This window comes from Callorhinchus milii, unplaced genomic scaffold, assembly GCF_018977255.1.
Source record: "Callorhinchus milii isolate IMCB2004 unplaced genomic scaffold, IMCB_Cmil_1.0 Scaffold3, whole genome shotgun sequence".
In the NCBI taxonomy this organism is placed as follows: domain Eukaryota; kingdom Metazoa; phylum Chordata; class Chondrichthyes; order Chimaeriformes; family Callorhinchidae; genus Callorhinchus; species Callorhinchus milii.
This window is the reverse complement of record NW_024704744.1, coordinates 59271460-59293452: the sequence shown is the minus strand read 5'-3', so window position 1 is coordinate 59293452 and position 21993 is coordinate 59271460. Positions and strand designations below refer to the sequence as shown.

The window sequence follows — 21993 nt, the reverse complement described above, 5'->3', positions numbered from 1 at the left end:
GGAGATGGGGTCACAGAGCCTGGGACGGGAAAGGACATGAGCTGCAGAGTTCTGGATGATCTGCAGCTTGTGGAGGGAAGAGTTGGGGAGGTCGACAAGGAGGGAGTTTCTGTAATTGAGCCTTGAGGTGACGAATGCATATATGAGAGTTTCGGTGGCCTGAGGGGTGAGGCAGTGGAAGAATTGGGCAATGTTACGGAGATGGGGGAAAGCACAGCGTGTCATGGCATGAATGTGGGGGAGAAAGGACAGTTGAGGGTTGAATGAGACGCCCAGGTTCCTGACTGACTTGGTGAGGTGGAGCGTGCAATCGTGGATGCTGATGCTGCCAGTGCCTGAGGCTCTGGGTCGAGCCAATCAGGAGGGCTTCAGTCTTGCTGACATTCAGCTGTAGAAAGTTGGCTCTCATCCAGGACTTGATGTCAGACAGACAGCCTGTCGGGATGTCAGTTCTCCTGGAATCGAGGGTGGAGGCAGAGAGATAAGAGTTGGGTGTCATCCACGTACATATGGAAGTTAACCCCATATCTGCGGATGATGCCACCAAGGGGGAGGTTCCAATGTACAGGTTGAAGAGGAGGGGACCGAGGACAGAGCCTGAGGAACACCACGTGAGACTATGCGGGGGTTGGAAGAGAAACGTTGGCAGAGATAAATTGGAGACCAGAACCTTGAAGGTTGAGGTGAGAGGAGAGGCAGTGGAGGAGGATGGAGTGGTCCACGGTATTGAATGCAGTAGAGAGGTCGAGGAGGATGAGGAAGCAGAGGGAGCCCTAGTCACAGATGGACAGGATGTTGTTTGTGACCTTAACCAGAGCAGTTTCCGTGCTGTAGCAGCATGGAAATCCGATTGGAGGGGCTTGTGAAGCAAGTGGTAGGAGAGGAATGAGCGAAGCTGGGAAGCAAGGACCTTGGAAAGAAAAGGGAGGTTGGAGATGGGCCAGTTATTAGAAAACAGGGATGGTTCCGGGGAGGGAAGATTTTTGCAGGATGGGGGTAATTATAGCTATTTTTAGGGGGATGGGAACGGTTCCAGATGATAGGGAGAGATTGATGGAGTTAGAGGGGTGAGGAGGTGGAGCTGGGAAGTGAGGAGAGGGGTGGGAATGGGGTCAAGGGAGCAGGTGGTGTGTTTCATACTGGATATGGTGGTATGAGAGAGGAGGGGGCGACAGGTTCGAGATGTGAAGGGAGAGATGGGTTGGGGTCAGAGTGTGGAAGGGAGATGGGGAGGGAATAGTAGTAGTGACATTGAAAAGTTTCAGTAGTATCAACCAAAACTTGTTGAATGATCTATTTAATTAAAAGTGATTATTACTCCAGCTTTCCGGTTCAGGTCACAGTTCAGGAGTGCTGGGGGAGTGTTGCTGTTCTGGAATAGACATTTTGCTGGCCAGGAATTCAGTCTGTCATGATGTAATTGCTCAAGCTGAACTATGCTGTTTTTGGAATAATGTTTTTGTTTTATCTTTCAATCAGGAAGTGGATGCAGTGTGCAATCTAATCCTTTCTTTGGTGTATTACTTTTACAACCTAATGCCTCTCTCAAGAGGATCCAGGTTAGTACAGATGTGCTGTATTTTTAAATGTATTTAAGGAGAAAGTAACTATGTGGATAGAATACACTGAATGGGAAGTACCTGCCTGTGATGTGCATCTAAGGAGTATTTTGAATTCCTTTTTTGGTATTCCTCAAGAAATCAATCCTTGAAGACTTTTCTGCTGGATGTTCATTTTATCCCTAAGAGTTTGAATGGGTGTTCTCTGGTGATGGCAGCCAGAGGTCTTCTGCCAGCCAATATAATTAATTCAAGGATTGGTTAGTTAAGAGGATGTTAAGATAATAATAATAATCACATTTGGGGCAAATTCTTCACGTTCAAAATATTGCTTCGTAGAATTACTGTTCACTACAAGAGCTTTGTGACGTCCACCCGACATGAATGGCGCTATAGAAATGTAATTTGTTGTTCTTATTACATTTCCTTTTAAAATGTATTGAATGCTGCTGTGATCTAATGGTCATGTGCTTCACTTTCCAGTGTGGTAGCGTATTCAGTAATCATGGGAGCACTAATGGCAAGTGGGAAGGAGGTCACAGGAAAAATCCCCAAAGGAAAGGTGAGTTTGGTGTTGGAATGAGTAAACTAAAGCCTTTCAATGATAATGACATTGTCACCGGCATATAATCCACATGGGTTGGAGGGCAGGAACATAGACAAGTTACTTGTCTGTCATTACATTTTTTTCCACTTTGTTTACTGTTGGTGTCTTTTTAAAATAAACTTGTAAAGTCATGTTTCCATACAACAATTCATTTATCATCCTAATTTAATAAACAGATGAGATTCAATGATTTAAATAAATTAATTCAAGCAGTGATTTTTGGTAGTAGTACAGCTCCACTTTGACATCTTTGCGATGAAGTTAAAACAACCTGTCAGATTTTTTTTCATTCCCTCTTTCCATATAATACAGAATTAGTCATTCGTAACTAATTAGTCATTCATAACTTGGTCATTCATTTCAGGGCTGTTTGTGGGACATTGCTATGAGCAAATTGCCTGCCATGTTTGCCAACAAATAGTCACTCTAGGTCTAGTCACACAAATAGCACTTTGGGACATTCTCCCAACGTAAAAGGCGCTGTACAAAATGCAAGGATTATTTTATTAGAATTACAAATTTGAATGACCTGTTAACTAGTAAACAGGGTGTTGGGATGTTAATGTTTAACAAATAGTTAGCACCTATTCAAAGACTTGGGTTGGATCTGAGATGTGAAAGGTCGGTGTGGAAGAGAGAGGGGAGAAAGAACACAAACAAATAATGTGAATCCTTACAGGAGATAATTGTGTCAAAACCAAAATACATGCATGCAACCACTGTACTGAAATAATTTAGTAAATTGTAGGAGCTTTTCCACATTAGTGCTACTTGGAAAACATTGGGTATTAGAGGCAAGATCCAGGAACTACGGTAATAAGTTCAACAGTCTTCTCACCCAGATGTCATGAGCATATCCTTCTTAACAAAAATATATATATTTTAAAATATTAGTATGATAAGTATAAATAGAAACAAAAAGGCATTTGCTAGCTATCTTTGAATATTATTTGAATGACAGTTCTATGATTCATTTCAGCTGGTAGATTTTGAAGCAATGACCACACCAAGTCCAGAGGTTTTCAGTAAAATAGGAAAACTCTGGATGAACTTGAAAAGGTAAGAAATTGTGTTCAGTGGTGGCATCAACCACTTGCAGGCAGCTCAGCTTGTGAAATAAGGGTATCTACTCAGCACTGGTTACTTGTTATGGTATTATCGTGGCTAGCTCACAAGATGAGCCCTTATCAACACCTCTGTTTCATTAAAGAGCCAGACAATCTTGTGATTCAAACAACCCATTAATAATTTTGGATAACTGTGGACCTACCTGCCTCAGCAGACACCACCTCATCTGAGCCAGTTTAATCTTGGGTGGGGGGGGCTGTACTTCCCTCTGAAGATTTCAACTCTCAAATGCTATTGTTTTTTTTTAAAAAAAGTAAAACAAATATTTCATTACTTCCCCCCTCCCCACCCCAGTACTTTTAACCAGTGAGCAGCTGAGCCATAGTCTGGGGAAGTCCCAGGTTTGATCAGCAGTCAGTGCTGATTTAGGACAGAGCAACACAATTGATGTTTGTGTCCCAAGTTAGGGAGGAGGTCAACCAGTTCTTGATTGTTACTCAATGTTTCTTACTGTGGGTGTGTGAAGGTTGGGTGAGGAAAGGATCTTGTTCAGCTGTGATGTCCTTAAAGTTGATAGTGTTGAAGCTTTGACATAAATAATGCTCATTTTGCCAAAGTACTCAGCAGAAGAGAAATTGAATGAAAATGTTTTGACAGTTGATGAAGCATAATAAGTCTTTTAAAAAAAAAAAAAAAAAACTTTTGAATCCCATATTTGCACTGTAAATTATTTTTAAATGTGCTGAGAGAAAATAAATAAAAATGTCAGGTGTGATACTTTGCATGTTTGGGCTGGAGCTGACTAAGAAAACAAGACATGGAAGAATATAACTTAAATGAGCAAATTAATCTACCTCACGTGTAAAGACATTTAATAGGTTCAGATTGTGACCTACAGAAAAGCGTTAAAGGTCTAATTGTCTCTATCATGAAACAAAGGTTTAATATATTGGTATCAGTGGTAGTCTGTGTATAGAAAAACACCTGTTGACAAAACTACAATGAAAACATTGTGCTGGAAATTGTGTACTTGCGGTAATCGAGAGAGAGAGAGACAGTATTGATAGGGATGGATCTTAAGGAATGTGGAAAAAGAAGAGAATGGAATTCACAGGATTGTTATAGACTTGCTGACAAAGCAGATTCAGCCGAAATGACCACCTCTCGTTCCTAGAAATAAACCTAAGAGTTATTTACCTGTGCTGTACTATTAAGTAATTGATGTGCTGTTTTATTTACCCTTTGTATATTTATGGGTATGTGGGGAGGCTAAAGATGCATCTCTCAATCAGTTATTGGCTGTAATATTTTTTGGTATTTTTTTCCTTCCTTGCTGGCAGCATTAGGATGGAACAAGTTACATCAAGCTATATTCTACTACATCTTTCAGGTTGAAGTAATGTTCAATTGCAGGATTTCTCCAAACTTATGCCTATAATTTTGTCAGATACTCTGCAGTATGTGGCAATAGATTGATTTAGGATTATCTGTAAAAGCAGTTTGTAAACTTGTCTTCATTACTAAGCATCGGTGCATCTCTTTTCACTATTGCACAATAGTTAGATCCCCTTACAAAGTAGAAAATTCTGAACATCGTAATGGACTGCTAAATTTGCCGTTTCCACCATAACGTCCAACATGACTTTGTTAGAAATGGAGATGAATGGTACAGCTCCACGTTAAATACTCATTTTGAAGAAAATGCTGCCGAAGGAGCAGCAAAACTAGGCTTCATTAAAAGTTTAGAGAACTGCTCTAATTCTAAATTAACGTAAGCTGTGTAAGAATGCGACATTCTCATAACCACTAAAACTTCACTGGTTTATATAATTTTATTATTTCATGTTTTCTCTTTAGTCTGCCAGCATCTTACTCCACTCTTCCATCAGTATCAGAAACTTTTCCAACGATAAGAACAATGATAGAAGTGCTCAATACAGACTCGTCTTCCCATTGTCCCAGAAACTCATAGGACCTTCAGAAAAGTGAAGACCGACTTTCTTGATTGTTACATATTAAGTTATTTTTATAATTAAAGAAATGTGAGGTGCTTATGACTTTTTGATACTGCTTAATTTAATACTTGGGAGGAAAAAACTTTTAGCCTTTTGACCTGGTTTTGCATTATATTTATAAGGAATAGGTCTTAATTATTCTTCAGGATATTGATAAGTACTGTAATTAAAAGAATTATAATACCTGACTGCATATGATATGCAAGTAATGGTATTAATGACCAAAAAGGCACACGTTTATTTTATTTTGGATAAGATTTTCTCCACCTATGCAAATTTAAGTTTCTGGGACTCCTACAACAGAATTGATAAATACAGTGCACTTTGCCCCTAGATAGAGGCTGGATGTCTTGACACGATAAAACCCATCCAAACCAGAATTTTACATATGTATGCCGCCCATAAATGGTAATTTCTGTGTATGGAATGTGTACTCTCGCCACACAGGGATAGCGCTTGTTTACATAATACCAGAGATCAATAGATGCAGGTTGGCTTCGGGACCCCAGAGGATATGTTTGGGTACTGCTCGGTTTAACCAGCTAAAATTGCATAGCTTTAAAATGAGAGCACTGTCTGGCAAGGTTCCAACTGCACATCCAGGGCATTGGCTTGCAGGAATAATCCACTTCCACTGACTGGTCTGCCCTTCCAAGTTCTGCCAATTAGCAATGCTGGCAGCTCCATGTTCAGGATTGCCCTGGAGTGCTGCGGCCCCCACCAGGAATCAGACCTCAGTAACTCCGACATAGATAAGAGTCAATTTTGATGTTCCATTGCCAAGTACATCACCTTGGTGCCTGCTTACCTTCCCCACCATCATTCTAATGAGTATAGTCATAAGAGACCGTGTAAAGTACCTGCAGTTCTTTTACCACCTAATACATTTTGCATGACTTTTTAAAATGTATTTTATTGCTAATTTGGACCATTTTCAGCAGACGACCAAAATTATAACAAGTGCGCAGGTGCCATTCAAAATATAAATGCTTGACTTGTGCCTCAGATTGCTTTTATTCTTTGTTTTTCCAAACAAATCTTTGAGGCCCTATTTACAGTAAAGTAGTTCTTTGGTGAGTAGACCTTAGTAGTGGAGAGAGGCAGTAAAGCCCGAGGAGAAGCAACAGCAGACAAAGGGCCTCTAACCATGTGGATCCATTGTCATCCCTGCAAACATTTGCAAGATTTATTTGGAGTCCAAAGCTCTTTGCCCATTTGCTTGGAAACTGAATCAAATCTTTTCTCCATTTATCAAACATTGCTGCTCTAAACTTTGTTTTAGGCTCTGTTCTATTGTAGTATGTTGGAAAGCGGAAATCAGTGCCAAACATATTCTAAATTTGGACATTATTGGTGAATGCCATGGGGCATAGGTCTGAATACCACCGAATATTTTAGAAGTGTACACAGGACAAGGGCCTAGAAACGAGGGTATGTGAATTATAAGTCTCCATTGGGAGTAGCAGTTCGCTGGTAGAGCATACACTTACCAAATATAGTTTTAAAATGAAAAGTGTTCTGAAGTTTAAGATTGTTTTGGTTGCCTGCCCATTTTTTTTCCTTGTCTCGTGTTGGCTTTCTCATCTCGAGTCTTTTGCATTTAGATGAAGGGGAACATTTCCTCTAATTCAGACTAAACATTTTCAGCGGGTGCAGCTAGCTGCTGTCATTTAGTCTTTTGTTGACCTAACGTTTGTATATGGTACTTTTCAGATTACCACTGTGATTCAGTTTTAAATTTGCACTATATTTTCTTAAACTGCATTTCACAGAAATGTAATTACAAATGTGCTTTACTTACACATTAGCATTTTCAATAACATGTTTGTGCCTGATTTGTTTACTTAAATTCATGCTCAAAATTTATTTTGTAAGGGAATCAATTTTGTCTTATTAAAGAGTCAATCAAGCTGAATTGATCTTATGTCTCTACATATCTCCAAGAGCTAGTAATAATTAGTTGAACTGTATAAAATAAAGCTCATCATCAATGTAAGATGGTTGCAGGCCATGTGGTTGTGTAAGTTCAATTATATAAAATTTAAGATTCTTCAGATAGCCATTCTGCAGCACCACAATGATTGCCCTCTAGTATCCTACCCAAGTGGTTCATATTCAAGCTGGCAGTGAAAGTCAGAGGCCACTTGAGGGTGTCACAGGTAAGACTAACCCAGCTGCCACATGTGCACCGACACTAGATGTTGCTGAAGAAATTAAAGAACCTCATCTGATTGAACCCAATTTAATCCCCCCCCGCCCCTCCCCCCAACTGAGGCTATCAAACTCTTGGCCCACTCCCTAGTGGTTCAAATCCTGAACAGTGATCTTTTCTGAAAAGGGTGCACCAGGCAAAAGCAGCATAATACTCTTTTGATACCTTCCAGAGTTGAATATCCTGAAAGTTTTATTTGGTCTCATAAAGAATGGCTACTCAGGTGAAATACTGGAGGATTACTGAAAAAATAAGTTAGAATTCATTGAAAAACAGAATGCTGAATGCCTAGTTGGGTATAATACACTACAAACCAATGATATTAATGGTTCAGCTATTTTATTTTAAAATTCTTATTTATTTGCAACAACATTGCTTTAAAATACATATTGCATTTCATCTAACCTAACAGTATAAATATGTTAGCTGTAATGATTACACAAAATATGTAAAATAGGATTTTGCATGCCCATTTTACCCACCAACATACTAAAAATAATGCTGTGGAAGAATCAGATTTAATACTATACATGCCGGACATCCAATTTACAGTTTGTAACACTTTTCAGGGGCATTGGAACAAAGTAAGTAACTGCTCCACCTACTTCACTAGTTGCACGGAACATAGACGTGGAACGGCTGCTTAAATTATATTGTTAATCACTAGTTAACTATTATAATTGAGGTTATTGGTTGTATAACAAGGAACATATAGTTAAGATGAAAGTGTTGTACAACAGATGAAGTTAGCCTTGAGATTCCTAAGTTCATCCTTATGTAACACCGACTGCATATAATTGAAATTTGCATCCTTTGGTTTGCAAATCAACAAGGCTTTAACAGTAGATGCAATACAAAAATCATTTAGGCAAATGTTTAAAAAATTGTGTTGATTTATCCAGGTCAACATGAGTTACCAATAATCTGTTCTATTCACAGATTAATTAAACAAGAATGAACATCTCCCCCACATTGCTCATAGGTGTTTCAGGCAAATAGTATCCGCTGCATTTTACAACTTTTTTTCCCTCTGCACTCTTGAGATTATTCTAAACAATAATCTTTGTAACATCAGCATCAGAGAGAATAACTCATTTAATAGGAAGATGGAATTAATTGGGGGTAGTATGGGTTATGCTTTCTCTCCCTTTTTTAATTGTCTGGGTTGACACCAATGACCTTGTCAGGAGATGTGCGCAACTCCCGTTCTCTCCTCCCCCAGCAGCCTGATACCTTTGCTCGATCTCATCTTGGGAGGTTCAAAATTTGCTCTGCTCAATTCCCATTTATCTCTGCTATGTAGCACTATACATTAGTGAGCTATTTTTTACTTAAACCCTAAAGTTCTATTCATTTTAATTCTCATTATTTCAAAGCAAGAGTGCTCCATAGTAAATTTTGCTGAAAAATTCTACCAGTTCATCAAACTATTTAATAATAAATTAATGTATGCAGAGCTTTCACTACTATGCATCTAAATAATGTACCACAATTTGTTACAAGTACTCTACCCAAAAGATTAATTATGAAATTCTTGGGACATTTTCTACAAAAATTACAAAAAAAGGCAGGCGGGGTAGTTTTCTATTTTTAATTAGCATGCGAGCCATGTTTTAACACAGCTCATCACCCAGTTCACTGAAGATAATTATTTCTAGTTTTTAGTCTGGTACAGTAAACATATTACTATATATCAGCATGCCTTCTGCATTTAAATTATCATGCAAATATTGGCTTTACCATCTGATAGATTAATTAACTCTGTGGAGGAATACATTGAACATAAACACTTGACCCAGTGTCTTCTGGTGGATTTGCTTTGAAATCAGTATTTTGAGGGATCTTCCTTGAAGGCTGAAAGAATACATTTATTTTAATCACTTTAGGTTTGGAAAGGGAGGGAGTGGAAGAAAATCATTTTGGTTTCCACTTCTGATTATTGTTCAGTGAACCCCCTCCTAGAAAGTGAATGAATGTGGATATAAGAGAAACAGAAGAAACTCAGGCGATGTACACTGTATTCAACAAACATGTGAACATTCACTGTAGGTTTAGAAAGGTGGTCACTTGGGTGAACTCACGGAGTCTCATGTAAGCATATCTATTGAGTTAACACCTTCAAAAGGTGGAAAACTGATTTAACCCGTTCCACGTTATCCCTTTTTCATGGATATCATCAATAAGTCTGCTTGACTGACAGAGCTTTAAGAAGTTGTCCCTAAAGTACTAATTCAGAAAAATGTGGAGCACCAAATCTATAAACTTAAATGTGTGTGTGTGTATATATATATATATATACACACACCGAGTTATAATTCTTTTGAAGAAAAAAAAATGGAAAAGACATACGTAACCCATCAAAGCGTTTTGTAACATGGCAAAGTGCAATGAAGGTCCACAAATTGTAAACTTTTTCTTTGTTTGGTTGAAAAACTACAGGGCTTGCAACTGACCAGTATTTTCACCATCAGAACTGGTAACAGAAGTGTTAGATAGTCTCATAGGCCAAAAGGGCATTTGCAATTTTCTTTTGGTTTGAAAGCAATTGTGATGGAAGCTGAAGGTATTACCAATTGTCCAAAAAATCAAAGCCTGTCTTTAAGATGTTGTTGCTTGTATTAATCTGCAAGTAGAAAAGAAAGGGATATGAATAAGCAATACACGAAATGTGATGCACAGGTGTACACAACCAGTCTTGCTACGGCATTGCTACCATCACCACAACTCAGCACTTGTAAAATACATCTTCAATGGAATCAAGTAAATGAATTATTGGCTAATATTTGGAAACTCAAATTATTTCCTTTATCTTAATATCTTTTGCTTATTTTCATTTAATTTCAAATAATTTACAGTTTCTCCATTTAATCCTTTTAGATTACAATTTGGGTTAGGGTTGGAATCCTGTAGTTTAGTGGTTAGAGCACTCGCCTCGCAAGCGCGAGACCTGAGTTCAATTCCAGGCAGTTCAGGGCGAAAACTTGGGCAAAGTTTTCTTACTCCACACGCCTAATAATAATCCCTCCAAAACAAAACAATAATAAATTGGTCATTTTCAATCCACGATTGTTTATGGGACATTGCTGTGCGCAATCGGCTGCCGCGTTTCACCCACAAATACACGGTCAATTCACTTTACAGCATATTCTGTGAAGTGCTTTGAGACGTCTTGAAGACGTGAAAAGTGCTATAATAATAATCCTTGTATTTGATATAGCGCCTCATCATGTCTTCGAGACGTCTCAAAGTATTTCACAGAATATACTGTAAAGTGACTATATTTTGTGGGCAAAACGTGGCAGCCAATTGCGCACAGCAGTGTCCCACAAACAGTTGTGGATGCAGTGATTAATTTTTTTAAAAAAAAGGAATTATTACCCCCAGAAAAGCAATCCACCAATCGACTAACAACCAAATTCCTACTTACTGCTAGGTAAAGAGGCGTGTGGAGTAAGGAAGGTTTTCCACTACTGGGAATCAAACCCAGGTCTCTTGCTTGTGAGGCGAGTACTCCAACTACTGAGCTACAGGACTCGTAATTGTGTTACTATTAAAAAAAGAGAAAGGAGTTTCTTCCAGTATCCTGGATAATAATCATCCAAATAAAATCTGATCATTCATTTTATGGTTGTTTGTGGGACATTGCTGTGTACAAATTGACTGCAGTGTTAGCCTACAAAAATACAGACACTAAGTTTCAGTGAAGCATTTTAAAACATCCTCCAGATGTGAAAGGTGCTATCAAAGAATGAGGATTATGTTCAATAATGAAACGTAACAATCAAAAAAATCAAATGGTTGCTTTACACAAATCAAGTATTTTAGTATGACTGTTTAGCTCACAGTAGTCTGAATATATGGTAAACTTTGAAGATGAAGAATCATTTACCTGGGAGAAAAATGGTGTGTCAGATGCACATGAGTCATCCCTCTCATCTTCAGATTCTTTTGCATAAGTTTGTTTCTCTGGAGATTTCTCAGACTGGTCAGGAATGAAAATCTCATCAGGTACGCTAACAGAAGACTGGTGGGGTCGAGATCTCTCCCAGTCAATGAACACAGATGAGACGCTGGTGTTGATTATTCTCTCCTGCTTCTTAGTCTTAGGTTTTTCACATTTATTTTCATCCTTGTCCTTTGATGCAGAATCTTGTCTTAAGTAAGAGGGAATAGATTTTTCTCCTTTCTCCATTGATTTGATTTGACTCGGAGTCAAGGACTGGAATTCAGATTGATCACCCTCCAGCCTGGATCTCTCTGTACTCAATTTCCAGAAAGACGACTCCTCTTCTTTTTTGACTGGCACAAGGGTGTCTACACTTGGTGCTTTGCCATTTTGTGATATTTTGACTGGTTGGATTCCCTGGGATGTTTTTACTGAGTGATTTCCCTGAGATGTTTTGAGGGGATGGCCTCCTTGGGATATTTTTCCTGGCTGCCGGTGTTCATTCTGAGGAGGAAAAATTCCTTGTTCTGAAGTAGTAGCAGACATGAGGCTAAATTCCATCTGACTCTTTAAAAAAAATGAATGAGACATTTATATAACATTCACATTAGATGTTTTGAAGTACAATACAGCAAGGAAGTTAACTATATTAACTGTTTCCTGGGTTTTAAACTGCATTGTATTAACTATAATGTTTCATTCAAACTACAAAAATAAGCTTAATTGAAAGTAACAAATCTCCCTTCATTGCAATTCTATCAGTATCAACAAGAATCTCAAACGTGATGACAAATAAAAACATAATGGAGTGAATCACCAAAAGCTACTTTCGTGCTCCAAGAGCACGAAATTTGTCCAAGAGTTTCAAGATGTTCATTCTACATGAAAGGTGCTGTTATGCGCCTCTTCAGGGTTGGCTTAACAGCCACGTAACTTTTTAAATTTATATAGCACCTTTCATGCAGGTTAGCATCTGAGTGCTTAATAGTGGTGGAGCCTAATGCCAAGTCAATGGGGAGATGACCTCAGGCATGGTTGAAAGGGCAAGTCTTCAGGCATGATCTGCAAATGGGGATGGAGGTGGCAAGGCAAAAGGATCGAGGGAGAGAGTTTGGGGCGTGGTGGCTGAAAGCACAGCCACCGATGGTGGAGGGGGATGAGGGACAAGCAGAACGCTGGAACCAGCCCAGTGGAGGCAGCGGGTAATGTAGTAGGGAATAAACAAGTCAGAGAGGTAGGGAGATGTCAGGGCACGAAGGGATTTGTAGCTGAGTGCAAGTATCTTGAAGTTGATCAATTCTGTGATTATGGAGCCAGTAGAGTCTGGCAAGGACTGGTATGATGGGAGTACAGAGTTTAGTGTATGCAAGTATACAGGTAGCAGAGTTTTGAATGAATTGGATTTTGTGGATAGTGGGAAGAGCATTGGAATAATTGAGGCGGGAGGTGATTAAAGTGTGGATGAGGGTTTTTACTGTGTTGGGTTTGTGGTATGGTTGGAGGTGGGCAATATGATGGAGCTGGAGGGAAGAGTTCCTGGTCACGTATGTGGAGGAGGAAAGACAGCTAGGATTGAACCCAACACCTAGGTTATGCAAAGACTTGGCAAGTCTGAGGAATAGGCCAGGGAGATCCAGGAGTTCAGAGCTTCAGGAGAGAAGACGTTAACGGGAGCCAAGGAATATGGCTTCTGCCTTGTCAACATTTAACTACAGGGAGTTTGTGCTCATCCAGGCCTTGACGCCTGTCAAGCAAGCTGACAGAACATCAGCAGACACAGAATCAAAGCTGGAGGGAGAGAAATAGCTTTGGGTGTCATCTGCATACATGTGGAAGTTGACCCAGAGTCTGCGGATGACATCGCCGAGAGGGAGCATGTAAATAAGGAAAAGAAGGGGGCCAAGGATGGAGCCTTGGGGTATGTTGCAGGTGATTGGGTAGCAGCGGAAGGGAAAATTTAACTAAGTGAAGAGCAGCAGACTTTGTTGTACAACTGCTACAGTGTTCATCCAACTCAAAACTCTTGATTTTGTCAGAGCTTTAAGTTGGATCTCTTTATTTAAGTTTTTTTGCATTTCTCTTCACCGTTTAATTTAAAAATCCCCCTTTCCCTAGGCACAGCTCAAGCATTTACATTGTACTTTATTATACAATACAATTTACATTCACAAGCAGGACATCTCAAAGCCCTTCAAAGTATTACTTTTCTCATACTACTATTCCAAATTGGTTAAGAAAAAGGCAACATTGCACATTTTCATGCAGTAAGGACACGTTAGGTCAACATACACAATTATAATTTGATAGCAATTATTTTGGACCTTCAAGACAGAACAACTTTGAAGTTACAAAACATGGAAACATTTAGAGCAGATGACCAGAAGCGAATATGAAAATGCTAAGAACAGTTTACCTTTGTTTCCCACGAGAATGGAGCCGAATGTTCATCCTGCCATGTAATATCCTAAAGTAGAAAACAGAAGTAGACTTAGTCCTCTTAACATAAGAGAGGTATGATAACATCCATTATCAAGTTTACAGGTGCAAACCAGATGTTAGCAGACAACCTTGTATTTTTTCCCCCCATTTCTCATTTTTGCTTTGTATTTTTCAATTAACCTTTTTATTCTATTGCATTAAGACTTTTTAAAAAAAAATCCTACCTCATACATGGCAACCATCATTAAGTGTTTCAATAGACTATGAGTTCACCAACAATATGAGTGCTTCTGGCTTTGACAAGATGGCTTTATGTGCATTGCACAGTGCTAGAAACACTCCCAAAAGTTGTCACAGCTGACCAGCTGGCAGCAACATCAGCGGTAACCCGACAAAGAGGAGGAGGAACCAAGGGGCATTCTTCTTTGTGTGTCCGTTATAACACGCTGTCTCTTTTTTGGGGATCCAAAACACCATATTATATAAGTAGAATTGTAAGGAACTACTTTTTTTCTCTCTTATTTAAATAGGTAGATTCACATTTCTTTACACATGTTTATACCATTACATGACCATCATTATTTAAGATTCTCTTCCATCACATATTATCTGACCCAACTGTCCAGCGCCTTGGGACGTCCTCCTGATGTGAAAGGCGCTCTATAAACGAAATCTTGTTGTATTAGTTTCAATTTCATCAATTTAGTTAAAACTAATCAGCCTGAAGTGGTTTATTGTCTCGAATCAGTGCACTCATCAGCTTGTATCCCATGACAATAGTTGAGGAAATATCTGCATTTGCCAATCCTTCTAATAATTGAAATTAATTCTGGTGTGAATTTTGCCAGCTATTGTATTTATCATCCTGGCTCTCAGTGCTTTTCTTTGTGGAGACTGATTTTTAAAAGGAGAAATTCATCTTTCAGGTAAGATGTTAAACCGAGGTTCAGGTGGACATTAAAGATCCCATGACACTTCAAAAGAGAAGGGAATTTCTCCCGGTGTCCTGGCCAACAAATCTCCCAAATAAAATTGTTACTCACTCCATGGTGGTTTGTTGGTTATTGCTGTGTGAAACCTGGCTGCCCTGTTTCACTCACAAAATACTCAATCACTACACTACAGTATGAAGTGCTTTGATATCAAATGCAAGGAATATTATTATTCTGTAGCAATGAATAGAGCAGCTTCAAATCTCCCTCTTCCCTCACTCCAATATAAAATATGCATTACAGATGAGTGAATGATGAATATTTTACTAATTTCAGACAACAAAACAAATCTGCAGACAAAATCAACAAAATTACAATACTGGGAACAATCCAGGTACAGTATTTGCTTTATAAAATGTTACTTTGTGGCATTTTTGCACTAAATGCTCTCCCCACACTAAAAAAAGAACTACTGTAACTCCTACTGAGCTGCAGCTGTTTTCCTGTAATTACAATTGTAGTCCTGCAGCTGTTCTGGCATACAATCTTTTTCCAAGATATCAGCCTCCATGTAGTGGACAAGAAAAATTGGAATATGTAGAATCGGAAAGACCATTACACTTCATCTGTCCAGTATCATTTTCAAATAGCATTGCTTTCCATCTCACATCTGAAAACCTCAAGCCATTAAAAATCAATTCAATTCCCTTTTGCAACTGCCCAGAGTAACCACAAACCTGGCCAAATATAGCCTGTGAGCAAATTGATCAACTTGTTTTCGATCCTCCACATTCAACAACAACTTTCATTTATATAGCGCCCCTCACGCAGGGTAGTGTCGCAGAGCACGACCGCGAGCCGGGTGGGGGAGATGACCATAGGCACGGTCAAATAGGAAGGTCTTCAAGCGTAACCTAAAGATGACGAAGAAAGTGGCAAGGCAGAGGGATAGAGGATATATCCAAAGTTTCGGGGTATAGTGGCTGAAAGCATTGCCACAAGGGACATGCAGAAGGCTGGAGCCAGATTGACAAACTGCTTTAGCCAGCTTGTCCTAGCTTGGACCATCAGCATAGACAGCCATGTAGGGCATGGTGCCAACTGGCACAGACATTGATTTCTGCTCACGACCAATTAACAACTCCACCAGGGTACTAGGTACCCTCATCAACTCTGAAAAAAGTTCCAATTGATTACAACCATTTATTCAACTTTCACACGTGTAAAGAAATGAGGATCTCTGCATATTTAAACGAGAGAAAAAAATATTGTTACTTACAAGGCTACTCTTTTATAATGTGGCGTTTCAGATGTATAAGAAAATAGACCTTATTATAATGGGGGCACAAAGAAATATGGCCCCTGGGACCTCAGAATACAGTACATTTTTGTTAGCTCTACTTCTATTTAAAAGATGAATGGCTCATGGTTATTTCAGCGCCTTGGGACATCCTCCCGACCTGAAAGGCACTATACAAATGTAATGTTGTTGTTGTTAAATCCTATGAAACCACTCATGGTTACACAGTCCAATCCATAAAGCAGAAAGTATACCAAACAGTGCAATTTTTCATCCCCAGTGTAGATCTATTTTATTGTTACCTAACACCATATCTCGGCATAGATTTAAGTCCCTTTCTTTGTTCTTCATTATGTCATTCTTCATGGCAGGTTGTCTTAATTCACATGGTTGTATAATAAAACTGAATGCTTTATCTGAGTGATTTAAGTTCACAGGCAATAGTAACATGAACTGTTAACTTGTTTTTTTAAAAATAGTTCATCAACCCAATGATGTAGTATCTATCAAATCATTTTTTAAAAAATCATAAAATACCCCCTTCTGGGTATTTTTAAGGCATCTTATCAGCACATTTTGTCAAAAAGTGAAGAAAAAAATCAGGGAGTAAATTTAATTAAAAAAACGTACATTTGGTGAAAACTAAAATCTATTTTAGAATATTCCTTCAATGGCTCCATCCTGAAATTTGCCTAGCTGCAATTTTGCTTCCGGAAATGCATGTGTGTAGTTCTAGTCACAAAAAAAGGACATTTGGGTAAAAAATCTGCTTTTGACAAGTGACTTTCACCCAAAACACAGATAATTAATTATTGGCGAAGATGGGTTAAAAAGAGCCTAGTGGTCAATAAGTATCTAACAGCATCAAAATCAGTCTGTAGAAATCTTCTCCCAAAATAACAGATATGTGAAATAGATTCAAAGATGTAATCTCATCTCAGGATTAAGATGAGTTATAGACTCTTGAAACATTAAAACCAAAGGCTGTGGTCAGAATTCCTGGACAACTACTCATTTATGCATGGAAAATGAGAAACCTAAATGTTGGCCCCAGGTATGCACTGATGCCCCAAGGGATCAGTCCAGCACCAAAGAGGAATTCAAATAAACTAATTCTGTCAACTTCACTCTCTTCCAACCCCACCCCCACACCCCCCCACACACACAAGCTACTGTGGAAAATCAAGAACAGCAGCACCAACAATTTTCCAACACCATTTTCCACACCTTTTTAATCTAAAACTGGGACTTTCAATGATTATTTGGTTATAGAATATAATAATCCTTGCATTTGGTTTAGCACATTTCGCATCAGGAGGATGTCCCAAAGTGTTTCACAGGATATATTATAAAATGGAGTGACTGTTTTGTGATTAAATGCAATATCTTGTGACCTTTTTTCCAATCAATAAATGTTGAGTAATGATGTCACATTTTCCTCTTGTGTAAGTCAAGGACACAAAGCATACAGATATATGGGCTAGAAGGGCAACCTCTCACTTCAGAAAAGCTAATCAAAACTAAGAAAAAAATCACCCATAATAAGTCAAAACAGGATACATAAAATAATCAATGGCTTGGAAAGATCTCAAGAGTGTACCTAATCCTTGGGCTCACATGAAAGACATAAAACAGTTTATGAGATTAATTAAACAAAGTGATATAAGGTTATAATCATTCCAAGCTTATATGGTTTATCTCTATGAAATGTAATGAACTGCAGACCTATATTTATGTCTATATTAAAAACATATTCCCATCAGTCCTTTCCTTAATTATCAGAGAAGCAAAACATTTTCCAATAGGAGAACTGCAGATACTTAACACATAACTGCCAGCATAAATAATAACTAAGTTAACCTAATTTGATTCAAATGACGACCATTTAACTGCTGGCATTTTGCTCTAATGGATGTCATGTGAACAGCTTATTTCCTCTATAACCTTGTAAAAACACTGCACATCTACACACATACCATATACACCAATGCACTTTAACCTGGTAAATATTCCTTGTGTACACAACATATCATGTATAAGCTAACACACCACTTTTTCATACATCATTTTGTGTGCATGCACCCAATAGTAAAGGCTGTCTGTACATCATAATAATAATCCTTGCATTTGATATAGTGCTTTTCACGTCTTCTTAAAGTGCTTCACAGAATATACTGTAAAGTGAATTGACTGTATATTTTATGGGCAAAATGCAGCAGCCAATTGTGCACAGCAGTGTCCAACAAACAGTTATGGATTGAAGTGACCAAATTCTTTTTTTTGTTGAGGGATTATTATCAGGCATATGGAGTAAGGAAATTTGCCCAAGGTTTCCTACAATACATGTAGTCATTACCACCCATTGCCTATAAATCATGCCATGCACATACAGTCCCTAACAATAGCAAACATTTGCATATAGAAAAAAATGTGCCCTTTTATAAATCTCTTATGTCATAATGTCTCAAAGCATCTCACAAGTTAATTCCTTCAAACTTTAGTACCTTTACTTTTGACAACTGGCACAGCCATCTGCGTCATCAAGACCTACAATTAGTTATAAGGTGAACTACCAATTAATGTGGAGAATTGTTTGCCAGCAGATTGAAAGAAACTGCCTCCTCAAATATCACACAATCTTTCTAGTGCACCTGCAGGAGTCTGGGGCTTCAGTTTAATATCTCATTGGAAAGCCTTTAACTCTGGACAGCCCAGTACCTCCCCACCAGACAGACAGACACAGAACAAAAGAGTGAACCATGAGCTCCACGACCCCATGTGAAACCTGAACACTTTTTTTTCAAAAAAAATTCGGAACAGGATTGATTTGCCTCTTCACGAAAACCCGAATGAATGCAACAAGATCAAAAAAAACGTGAAGCCCGAAGAAGAACAAAGAGACGAGCTGAAAATCCACACAATATTTCAAAATTTCAAACCCGAGTTAACCAATTGCTCGCATCACCGGGAGGAAAACCGGTGCTGTAAGAAACTCTTGCCTCATCCACCCCACCCAAACATTCAAAAGTATCGACGCGCCCCAAGGCCGGTCGCCGATTCATCTGTCGTTTTCTTTTATGGTATAAAAAGAGTGAGCGAACACAAAGAGGACGTCTAAAGCGAGATTGAGCTTTCCCCCAAACAACTGTAGGAAAATTGGGAAACCCTATGCTCGCTTAACTGGGAGAGGCGAGTCTGTGGAGCATTTCCCACCCCACCTCCCCCCATCAAAAAAATGTTGTTTAGCTATAGCTCAGAGAGGACACATTCCTGACATACTGGGGAGGGGAGAGCAGGGCTGGGGCAGGGCAGGGAGGGGAGAGCAGGGCTGGGGCAGGGCAGGGCAGGGAGGGGAGAGCAGGGCTGGGGCAGGGCAGGGCAGGAGGGAGAGCAGGGCTGGGGCAGGGAGGGAGGGGAGAGCAGGGCTGGGGCAGGGCAGGGAGGGGAGAGCAGGGCTGGGGCAGGGCAGGGAGGGGAGAGCAGGGCAGGGCAGGGGCAGGGAGGGGAGAGCAGGGCTGGGGCAGGGCAGGGAGGGGAGAGCAGGGCTGGGGCAGGGCAGGGAGGGGAGAGCAGGGCTGGGGCAGGGCAGGGAGGGGAGAGCAGGGCTGGGGCAGGGCAGGGAGGGGAGAGCAGGGCTGGGCAGGGCAGGGCAGGGAGGGGAGAGCAGGGCTGGGGCAGGGCAGGGAGGGGAGAGCAGGGCTGGGGCAGGGCAGGGAGGGGAGAGCAGGGCTGGGGCAGGGAGGGGAGAGCAGGGCTGGGGCAGGGCAGGGAGGGGAGAGCAGGGCTGGGGCAGGGCAGGGCAGGGAGGGAGAGCAGGGCTGGGGCAGGGCAGGGAGGGGAGAGCAGGGCTGGGGCAGGGCAGGGCAGGGAGGGGAGAGCAGGGCTGGGCAGGGCAGGGAGGGGAGAGCAGGGCTGGGGCAGGGCAGGGGCAGGGAGGGGAGAGGCAGGGCTGGGGCAGGGCAGGGCAGGGAGGGGAGAGCAGGGCTGGGGCAGGGCAGGGCAGGGAGGGGAGAGCAGGGCTGGGGCAGGGCAGGGAGGGGAGAGCAGGGCTGGGGCAGGGCAGGGAGGGGAGAGCAGGGCTGGGGGGGCAGGGAGGGGAGGCAGGGCGGGGCAGGGCAGGGAGAGCAGGGCTGGGGCAGGGCCGGGCTGGGGCAGGGCAGGGAGAGCAGGGCTGGGGCAGGGCAGGGAGGGGAGAGCAGGGCTGGGGCAGGGCAGGGAGAGCAGGGCAGGGGGGGGCAGGGCAGGTCTGGGGCGGGGCAGGGCAGGGAGAGCAGGGCAGGGCGGGGGCAGCTCGTGTTGACCACAAGTCGTCCATCTGGTGACTGACTTGAGGCGCGGGGCACACGAACCCCGGCAGACGCCTCTTTTTTTTCCTCTCTCTCTCTTTCTCGCGCTTGGTATCGCAGTGCTGTGCTTGGCTCGCGGAAGGCAGACACGCCGCTGACAACTCGCTCACCTCATCCCCGAAATGCACGACCTTCTGGCCTGTCTGGAGCTGCAGCGTCGGGAAGCAGACGGTGTCCTCGCGCTGGATCCGGTGGAGGGCGTATCTGGTGCGGATCTGCGGGTCCACCAGCCAGTTGTCGATGATCTCCTCCTGCTCTTTGGGCTCCAGCCTCTCCCACTGTGGCCCGTACCGCTCCTTGATTTTCTGCCTCTCCAGCATGATCTTCCTCGCCATGGGGCTGATGGACGAGAAGTACTCGAATTTCTTCTGCTCCAGCCCGTTCGCGACCGACTCGCGGCCCGCCAGCACGACGGACGCCATCATCATCCCCCTCCCCCGCCGCCGCCGAGAAAATAACCGCCGCTCGCTCGCTCGCCCTCCTCCGAGCGAGCTCGAGCCCAACCCCTCAACCGTCACCGCGCGAGCCGGACCGCCCCGCGTACGTCACCAAACCAACCAGGCGCGCCCACGCTCTCAAGCGCGCTCACTTCACGCACGCGCGCGCACGCGCGACTGCCAGTCACTTGCGAGACGAGAGGCCCCGCAATGGCTCCCCGGGGGGTCCACGCTCTCACCCGACCGGGAGGGAGGGGGGGGGGGGTCGTCTGTCTGACACGTGCTGAAACCCATCACCGTGCTCCAGGGCAGCTCCACCACAGTCCCACATCTGTCTGCCTGCCTTCACATCCGCCCACAAAATATACAGTGCATTCACTTTAGGGGGTATTCTGTGAAGCCTGGAAGATGTGGGAGGGCACCAGGTCAAATGCAAGGCTTATAATAATAATAATAATAATCCTTGCATTTGATATAGCGCTTTTCATGTCGGGAGGATGTCCCAAAGCGCTTCACAGAACACACTGTAAAGTGAATTGACTGTATATTTGTGGGCGAACGCGGCAGCCAATTGCGCACAGCAATGTCCCACAAACAGTCGTGGATTGCAAATGACCAATTTATTATTGTTTTTGGAGGGATTATTATTAGGCTCTGTGTGGAGTAAGGAAACTTGCCCAAGGTTTCACCCTCTGCCTGGAATTGAACTCAGGTCTCTCGCTTGCAAAGCAAGTGCTCTAACCACTGAGCTACAGGACTCCACGGACTCCATTATTATTATTATTAAGCATTGCATTTCCCTGTCTGGGATAAAAATGCACATTCTCTCTCCACGGAGGGATGTACTTTGTTCCAGAGTATTGGATGTAGTTTAACATAAGCCCAGACTTGGAGATCCCAGAGTGTTCACTGTGGTACTTACTGCTCCATGCCAGAGTTTAACTACATGGCTAGTAACATGGCTGGAAAGCACTCACAGATCACAAATGGTGAAAGCCCCGTGAATAAGGATGAAGCAAGGAATAAGTGTAGAACGTTTACAGCACAGAATGTTGTACAAGGGACATCTATTGACATTTTATAATCAAATGCAAAAAAGGTCAATGGATCGCAAAACACAAAATAAGTGTTT

At 41.6% G+C, this 21993-nt stretch overlaps 2 protein-coding genes across 4 annotated transcripts in view; one reads left to right on the top strand and one right to left on the bottom strand.

Annotated features, from left to right (window-relative positions):
* The window catches only part of ttc13 (tetratricopeptide repeat domain 13), a 29092-nt gene extending 23014 nt beyond the window's left edge, over positions 1-6078 (top strand). For 2 of the 3 annotated variants that reach the window (XM_007898391.2, XM_007898390.2), the window contains exons 20-23: positions 1480-1559; positions 2043-2121; positions 3146-3225; positions 5092-6078. In XM_007898391.2, coding sequence (XP_007896582.1) covers positions 1480-1559; positions 2043-2121; positions 3146-3225; positions 5092-5206 — 354 coding nt within the window. In that variant the 3' untranslated portion in view covers positions 5207-6078. The remainder of the gene's footprint in view (positions 1-1479; positions 1560-2042; positions 2122-3145; positions 3226-5091) is intronic. The other variant, XM_042333754.1, reaches the window with a different exon arrangement.
* A 3674-nt stretch (positions 6079-9752) lies between these two features.
* On the bottom strand, positions 9753-20933 carry cunh1orf198 (chromosome unknown C1orf198 homolog). Its single transcript, XM_007898387.2, has 4 exons — positions 20535-20933; positions 13821-13871; positions 11351-11974; positions 9753-10084 (listed from the first exon to the last, which is right to left on the bottom strand). The coding sequence occupies exons 1-4, from the start codon at positions 20850-20852 to the stop codon at positions 10028-10030; spliced, it is 1050 nt and encodes a 349-aa protein (XP_007896578.1). The 5' UTR covers positions 20853-20933; the 3' UTR covers positions 9753-10027.
* Between the last annotated feature and the right edge of the window lie 1060 nt (positions 20934-21993).

Coding starts and splice junctions, on each gene's coding strand:
- cunh1orf198 (XM_007898387.2), bottom strand. CDS start 20,852: ATGATGATGGCGTCCGTCGTGCTGGCGGGCCGCGAGTCGGTCGCGAAC. Junction 13,872..20,534: donor TCGTGCATTTCGGGGATGAG/GTGAGCGAGTTG, acceptor TTTCTACTTTAG/GATATTACATGGCAGGATGA. Junction 10,085..11,350: donor ACACACCATTTTTCTCCCAG/GTAAATGATTCT, acceptor TTCTACTTGCAG/ATTAATACAAGCAACAACAT.